Genomic DNA, 8,580 nt, shown 5'->3' with positions numbered 1-8,580 from the left:
AAGTCACTAGAACGAGGACTGCTCCTGGCCCTCCTCGCTGGGCCCGCAGGAGGAAGAGTGGCCAGCTTCATCTTCCTGAAAGTAAAGGACATGCCACCGCGTGTTATTCCAGAGAATGTTTCCGAGCAGTACAGCACAAAATGCTTTCCTTTGGCTTAGCAAAGGGCTGCAAATCTCCCGAAGCTCCTGGCTGTCAGTGTCACGTGCCGATGTTCTGCCATCATGGAGAAATTTTGTGCAGTTCATGAGCTGTGGTGGTTTCGTTTTCCATGGACGGTGTTTTGGGGGGTAGATTTCCAAAGGTTCCCAACCAGCCAAAGCAGCTGCTTTTCCTGGGGTGGAAAAGGACATGTTGTGTTATACGTGAAAAGGAAATTAAGTTGTGAAGATTTTGTGGGAGATGTGTGTGCGGGGTGTACCTACAGAAAATGGATTTATGGGGTTTTTTTTTGCCCTGGTGCCAACAGAGGTTTAAGAAATGAGCAGGAATTTATCCTGTAAAGTGTGACTTGCTTTTTAAAACACTGTAAATAGCCAGAGGATAGTGTCTCTGAGCCTTTTCCATTTTTCTCCGTTTATTGCAGCAGGAGATTTTACTTAGCATCCAGATAAACCTGTGAATGAAATGGGTTTAAGCACAGCACATTTTACAGGGAGGTTGCCAAAGAGCAGCTTTATTCCCCTCACTCAAAACTAACAGGTTAGTGTCAAAAATCTGCAATTCATCTCAATTTGAATGAGTTTAGCACTCAAAACACCAATTTGTAGTAAAGCTACAGGAATTTGTTGTTTTTAACTAAACTTTTTGGAGCCAGTTGTAATATCAAGGGAAGGATATAGGATGCCATGAAACAATTGCTATCAAATCAGAGTATTTTAAATTTATTCTGATACAGTGGGTCAGTGAGTAGTAAGGATCTTTCTAAAATACTGCCCTTATCACAGCAGTGATTCATTCGTTGTGAGCCAGCACTTTGCACCAAATTTTAGAAGCTTATGTCATTTTAGCAACAGTACTATGAAGCTGCTACAAGCCTTGATCACTTATGTCACCCAGGAAATAAAGGAATTAGTGAGCTCATTTTAAGTACATGTTCCTAGTGTTCTGTACTGAGTTCCTGACTTTTTTTTAAACTAACTGTATTTTCCTGCTTTCATGTGGAAACACACATTTTGCACTTTAAGGATATTTTTGGAAAGGCACCAGGTCTTGATTTCTATAGAGTATTCATAAGTAGATGTTTTAAGGCTGAAAAGGAATTTTCTAAAGCTTGCAATTTCAAGATACTGCTGAGTATCAGATCAGAAATCACATTAATGAATAACAAGAGCTGAATTCTATCTAATAACTAATTCACAGCTAACACAACTGCAACGAATAGCTCTGACTTTTTGCACTTCAGACTTGACTGGATGCTGTGTATGCTAAGATATAACTATTTAAGTTATACTAAATTGATGTTTATATTCTGCTGTTTAATATACTTGTAATATTTACATGGTCAGATCATATTTCAAATTAGATGTTTCTAAGCCAGAGTTTCTTGTCATGACAAATTCTGATGTAAATTTTTGCTACAGTCTTTGTTTTTTGTCCTGTGAGTGATTGTGTGATTTAGGAGGAAGCAGAACACGGGGTTTTCCTTCCAGTTCTTCTATGTCAGTGCTGTATGGGCAGAGTTTTTTGTTTTGTTTTGTTTTACTTTTTATGTATTTTGATACCTGTTACATGTTATTAAAATAATACACACTGCTATCTTTATCTCTGGTCTTTTTTTTTTTTTCTAAACTTGTCCTCCGCCTGCAATAAAACATTTGCTTACTGGAGCAAAAGGCACTTGCTGTTTTTTTTTCCTAGCATTTCTTAAGACTTACCTAACAAAGGTAACTCCAAAACAACAATTCTTCTTTAATTGGGGCATATTTCTTTGTGAAGCCTGGGTGACAGGGGCACAGTGGTTGTTTCTTTCCTTGTAACATAGCATGTCTACACTCAACATTTTAATGGCCAAAAAAACACAAAACAGGCCAGTCAAGGATCATTTTTATTCTTTCAATGTTGCTCCTATTTTTTTTTCCATTTTTCCCATTTTACCCTTGTAGTTTCCTGCTCTGTCAGCTGCCTTCTCCCTGAGATTGGAGGGCTGCGCTGCTTGGGATGCAGGGCGAACTCAGAATATACATTAAAAATCAGTGCCAAAAATTTTTCAGAATGGATACATATACATATATATATATATGTATACATATATATATATACATATACTCGAATGCCCTGGCTGCCACAGTGCAGTAAGTAAGGACAGACAAATCCTGTAGATATAGTATCTGCTAGGGGATAAATTCCGGTCAAGGATCACTCACAGAAACTCACAGAAACAACGTCACTTTCGAGATATGTTTTTCAGATATGTTTTCAGATATGTTTTTCGAGATATGTAAGAGCAGGATTATGTCACTTAAGCCCTTCTCAATGTTGCTGCTCCCCTGTGTGTCGCCTCTTCGGTTTTGGAGGTTAATCTGGTAAACAGGCCCCTCCTCCTGTCCTGCCTTTCCTCCTCCTGAGCTCAGTGCTGCGTTGCTGGCGAGGAGTTCTTGTCTCGACAGGGCGTTTGATATTAATGACCCCACACGCTGGTCTCTTCCTGGTGGGAGAGGCACTTGCATCGTGTTCCGTGGGTCGCCCAAAGTGCAGCGCTCCCAGGTCTATCCAGACAGGGGGGCTCTGCTGTGAAGAGGCAGAGGGCCCTGGGAGGCCAGCGAGTGCTTGGCCGTGGTGGTCAGGCCTCCTGCACTGCTGGTGGTCTTGGTGCTCACGCGAAGGAAGCCCAGGTGTCTTCCTGCCTGGCCAGAAACACCCGCTCTGCTGCGCTGTCTCCAGTGCACGGCAAAGCTGCTGGGAAGTCCCAGCAACAGGGCCCCTGAGATGGTACCAGCCTTACTGCCATGAATGCACGTGCGTGTCCTGCTTCACCCCCTGCTCCTGCTCCCGTGGTAGCCAAGGGCCGAGTGAGCCGGCCTTGTGTCTCACCAGCTCTGCCAAGCTCAGCACCACGCGTTACACCTTCAGTTCCTCATTGAGGACCACTGCAAAGCTGTGCAGAGCCACAGGAAACGCTGGGTCGTGGGAAAGGAGGGATTCCTCACCCATGGAAAATGACATGTGGGATTCTGCCAGACAGCCTCACTTGCAGCTCCCTGTGCTGAAACATCAGACCCATCAAACCCAGCAGAATCAGGGCTCAGGCTCAAGACAAGGTCATAAGAGCTTCATCTGCCCTGCATAACCCTGGGATGCTCTAGGACAGACGGTGTCCCCATTGGGTACCCACATGCACAGCCTCAGACCCTTTACTGCTCATCTAAAGAGCTGAAAGAGAGCAGGACCAAGGAATGACGAGGATGTTAAAAATGCAGCTGCAGTAGCCTGGATGCTAAGTGATATCTCACTAAAGGAGCACAACCTGGACTGTCAAAAACACTTGTTCGATCTACCTTGAGCACAGGATATCTCTCCTGCTTGCAGGGCTCCTTCCCTCAGGGTCACTCCTTTCTTGCTAGTGCTTTGTGTTTTAGGAAACAGAAGGTTTCTCATAACCCACTGCCCAGCACAAGGCTGCAGCACTCTGCTTGTCTCCCATTAGAGCACAATGTGGGCCCTTCATAGCGGATGCAGGGAGGAAAGCCAGTGTATTTCTTTGTCTCTCTGGCATTGTGGCACCAGGCTCTGCCAGACCACGAGACAAGGGCTAGGGGTCATTGAACTGGGTGAGAAAAGTAATGAAAACAGAGGAATTTGGGTAGGAGGGGGAAGACGATGTTTCTAGCTTGATGGGGCTGTGCATGCGGCTCCTGTGCACAGAAAACCCTTAGAGAGACTGGGCTGCTGCAGGACCCTGCTTGGTTCTGTGGTGCTGTAGCTGCTTCTGAACCCAGAAATCCAATGGCCAGGGATGAGCTGGGGCCCTCATGGGAAGCCTCAAATGTGCCCTATAAGCAGACATCCCAGGACACGTTCAGGAATCAGGCACGTGTCTGTCCAAGTCAGTGGGGAGAGATGGAGCAGGCCTGATACAGCATCCCACATGAAGGTCCAAAACGCCCGAGAGGGCCTGTCTGCCCCAAGAAGGACCTGCTGGGCCCTACATCATCTCCGCAGATGTTCCCTGCACCTGCATCTGAGCAAGAGCAGAGACTAGGCAAGCTCCATGGGAGATCTGCAAGGCTAAGAACTGGTGTCTCCTGGTTGGGAACCACAGATAGAGGCAGCCGTATGGCCATTTTCATCTCAAAGATCCTTGGCTTGCTCTAGCTCCATGTTGTGTCTTCTTCAGGTTCAGTTTCTCTGAAGTTGAAACACTAGGACACTGTTTTAAGCTGCTTCTGGTTGCCTTTATCCATTTAAACTGCGTAAGAGAAGCAGCACGGCCCTCCCTGGTGAGGACCCACACTATGAGAGCAGAAGCATTTCCAGGCATAAACTGAAAGCAAAGTAACATCCATGGGAAGGACACCAGAATGACAAGTTGTTCAGAAAAAAAAAATACTGCCACTGAATGTACCCAGGGCTGAATCTGTGTGAATTAAGCCTAATTTATAAAATAAATATCAAATTAGTTGCACCATTCTCAAAGTAAATCCATTTATTGCATCCTCCCCAAATAGACTCTGAGGCTCTGCAGGACAAGCAGCTTTTTGCTAGAGCAAGAGCTTCTCAATTCGATTTGTAGTTTCTGCGTGGAATCGGAATCATCTCAGAAGCATGTTTCTGTCCAGGGATGCTGATGGATGTTGATTTTGGGTGCAGCGCTTGCATCGTTGCAGCCCCAGGCCCAGGGAACCACCCTGCCGGATGCTGTGCAGACACAGACAGTCCCTGACCCAGCCCCGTGAAGTCAAGGTTGGATTTTAAACCCAAGTATTGACAGCTATGAATTCAGACCTTTCTACATGAACCACCCCCCCATCCCATATTCTACTTGATGTGAGCTCACCTCTGCGGGACGAAGGATGCCAGGTCCCTCAGAAAGGCATCAGGAGCAGTTTTTTATTGCCAAATTCAAGCAAGGGTTCATAAAAATCCCACCCAGCTTTCATCATTTCTAGCTCCCATGCTTCTTTCCAAGGACAGATATGGTTTTTATAGTGGCTCATATAAAAGCTCCATCCTTCCTGGCAGGGCAGATAAAGCATAAGAAGCTTTTCTGCAGGAGGAAAGGAAGGAGAAACGCATCCATGCTGCCATGAAGTCAGGACAGGCACTTGAAGCACCTCCGTGAAGGGGAGGGACATGGCAGTTCTCACACCAGATACCCCAGACAGGCTCCATCCCATGGGCATCCGCACAGTCCCACAGCCCATGGTGGACCCCTCCCCGGATCCTGCACCCAGGACACAGACTGCACCCAGGGCATAGTCCACAGCAGAAGCGCCTGACCCACCCCATCACCTGATGCCAGATGGTGGAAACCACCACCCTCCTTCACCCCATCCCTGGCCACCTTTTTACTAGGTGGGGCAGACCTTTGTGCCCAGGCGCACAGTTTTTTTCCTGTGTCTCCATGGTTGCAACACGTACAAAACACAAAGAAATATTTTATGGGTGTCCGCCCTGCCCGCTGCATCCCTCCTTGCTTGGGCAGGGCCCACCTATTTAAAAGGAACTGAAGGGCTGATCCTACCACCCCAAGGAGAGCCGTGCTGAGGACAGTGACCAGGGCTGCTGCTGGGAGAGGTTGCAGTTCCTCTCGACTTACCAAGGCAGAGGTTTGAGCTTTCGGATTTATAGCAAATGGGGCTGACAACTGTGCTGCATTTGGGGCATGGGGGCTGTGCCTCATCTCCACAGAGCTTTAGTGCAGCCGTGCAGAGGAGGCAGGACCCACTGTCAGGATCTGTCTGCTGTATCCAGCAGGCCCTGAGCCAAGGCAGGTTGGGGAGAGCCCCTGCAGGGCTCGGCAGCTGAACACACCGTGCTTGCTGCAATTGCTTTTTCTGGGTTGGATGACACCCAAGGGGACAGGGCAGCTGCGAGGACCTGCGGTGGGTGCGATCCCCGGGGAGATCCCCGGGTGCCGTTGTGCTTAGAGACAGATCTGGGGGCAGGAGAGCCGAGTCCGGGCTGTTCACCACGCGATGGTGTCGCTCTGCAGAGCGTCAGGGGTTCAAGCCATTAACGGCATGTCCTTCCTTTGCAGCTTGGGGGCGCAGAGAGGATGTCACAGCCCCACCCAGGTGAGGAGGCTCAGTGGGACTGGGGCAGACCCCATGGGGGCCGTTACCACTGGCACCCAAAGAGCCAAGGCTGGGCAACTCCCTTCCTCCTTCCCAATATGCCCCATGCTACTCTCCTAGCAGGATCACATGGCCCCGTGGAGGGTCATGCAGGGAGGGTCCTGGGGCCTCACCACGCTCCCTGATGTATCCCCACTTTCTGCAGGACCACACGGAGGGCCATCACCAGCACAGCCTGGGCCTGGCAAGCAGGGAGGCCCGGCTGAACGTCATGGTCACGCAAATCCTCACCAACCGGGTCACCAGCCAGCAGGTCACCACTCACCGGATCCCAAATCAGCGGGTCACCACGCACCAGGTTCTCACTCATCAGGTCCACCACATGGACATCACTGATAGGCACTGAAAGGCCATGAAGACCTGCTGTTTGGTACATGTCTATCTTTACTGGCCACCTACTCCCCGTGCACTTCCAGGAGTGGCCAGGGAGAGACGCTACCTGCTGCCCTGCAGCTCCCCATTCTCTTCGGGCTGCTCTTCCCATCTGATCTTTGCACAACCTTGTAAGAATCTCTGCCAGAAACTGAGGCTTTCAGCTTTTCCTTTTCAATAAAAGTCCATTTAACCTCTCTGCTTAGGCCAAATGGTTTCTGTGGCTGGCAGAAAGGACTTCTGAGCTACACTTCCCACACAGACATGATGACGCAGCCGGGACGCACAGATGTGGGGCTGCTGTAGCCCCTGCCCTCCCCTCTTACCCGTGCAAGCCACTGACACGCCGAGGGGATGGGACTGCTGACAGCTCCCTCCCAACTTCTCTTCTCACTGAGATTGGAAGCTGTGCTGTTACCTCCTCTCTTTTCCACCCCATCTCTGGTCCACTTGGCCATCCCCCCTGCCCAGCCTCAATAGAGCAGAGGAGCCAATAACAATTTTGGGGTCATGAGGCTGGATATGCATCCAGAGGGGCTGCTGCAGTGTATGGAAAGAGCTGCTCTGGCCTCAGCAGCCTCATTCTGCTGGTTTTAATGACTCGAGTTGATGTATGGCTTAATGACACCGTTGCTGTATGGTTCCTGTAGCTCGTGGGGAAACATTTGAGCGCTGCTTCCCATGGGGTATGACCACCTGCTGGGTGCTAGGCCAGCATGGGGAACCTACTGTCTGCCCCCCCAGACTAAAAAGGAGTTTGAGGGAAGATGCAGCCAGCCCTATGCCTGAGGGGGATGCACAGCAAAAGGGTAAACAGCCACAGGCACAAGCCATGGCAGGGCAAATCCCCAACATGTATCAGAAAACCACCAGAGTGGTGCAGCCCTGGGACCTGGGCTGCGTCCTGTCCACACGCATCCAGCCCCTGCACTTCGGGTCACCCCTGCTCCGGGCAGAGCTAGAGGCAGGGACGGCCCTGCCTGCTGGGCACAGCCTGGGCCCGGTGCCTGGCTCCAAGCGCCTCCGCCTCAGGCTGCCATTGGCGCTGTGACACGGCCTGGGGCCCCGGCTCTCCGCCCCCGTCATAAGAAGCCCACGGCTGCCCTGGGGCCGCGTCGTCATCTCAGCTCGGCCACTGGCAGGGAGGTGAGTGAGACGGGCAGGGGAGGTCAAGGCAGTGGCTGGTACTGCTGTGAGGGGCTGTGGAGCCAGTGTGGGGGGACTAGATTTGCAGGCCAGGGCTGGTTTTCTCCTGCAGCCTGGGCTGAAGCATCCACCACCTCCCTCCTGGCCCAGGGCCACACCACCGCCATGTCGGAGCTGGAGAAAGCCATGGTGGCCATCATGGATGCTTTCCACCGGTATGCAGGGAAGGAGGGCGATGAGCACAAGCTGAAGAAAGCTGAGCTGAAGGAGCTCCTCAACCACGAGCTCCCCCACTTCCTTGGTGTGAGTACGGCATGCCGTGGGGCCGGGCTTGACTGCCTTCGCTCGCCCCCGGGCTGGGAGGACAGGCCGGAGCTGGTTGCGAGGGGCATCGCCTCCCTGTACAGGGGCACTGTCCTGCCTCCCGGCCCAGCAGCCTATTCTTCTGCCTCCAGGAAATCCATGACCAGGAGACAGTGGACAAAGTCATGGAAGCGCTCGACAGCGATGGGGATGCCGAGTGTGACTTCCAGGAGTTTGTGGCTTTTGTGGCCATGGTCACGGCTGCCTGCCATGCATCCCTGCAGCACGAGTGAGGTGGCGAGAGGCCACCTGGCCGCCTCAGATGGCCCTGGCTTGGCAGCGCAGGGACAGCGGCTCCAGCTCGAGCTCAGGGTGCTCCTCAGGGCTCAGTGCCCACCGGACGCCCAGCGGCTTTGGCCGCCGCGGGCGCTTTGCGAGCGCAGCGAGAATAAACGTGCTCCTCCG

At 51.2% G+C, this 8,580-nt stretch overlaps 1 protein-coding gene across 1 annotated transcript; it reads left to right on the top strand.

Moving 5' to 3' along the window:
• Positions 1-7,804: 7,804 nt before the first annotated feature.
• S100B (S100 calcium binding protein B) lies at positions 7,805-8,408 on the top strand. The gene is made up of 3 exons (XM_010222555.2): positions 7,805-7,812; positions 7,925-8,115; positions 8,268-8,408. The coding sequence occupies exons 2-3, from the start codon at positions 7,978-7,980 to the stop codon at positions 8,406-8,408; spliced, it is 279 nt and encodes a 92-aa protein (XP_010220857.2). The 5' UTR covers positions 7,805-7,812; positions 7,925-7,977.
• The last annotated feature ends 172 nt before the right edge of the window (positions 8,409-8,580 follow it).

The sequence above is a fragment of the Tinamus guttatus genome, unplaced genomic scaffold (genome assembly GCF_059628265.1).
Source record: "Tinamus guttatus ecotype Peru unplaced genomic scaffold, ASM5962826v1 Tinamus_guttatus_pri_ptg000702l, whole genome shotgun sequence".
In the NCBI taxonomy this organism is placed as follows: domain Eukaryota; kingdom Metazoa; phylum Chordata; class Aves; order Tinamiformes; family Tinamidae; genus Tinamus; species Tinamus guttatus.
Note: the sequence above shows the minus strand (reverse complement) of the source record. Positions and strands in the feature narration are given on the sequence as shown.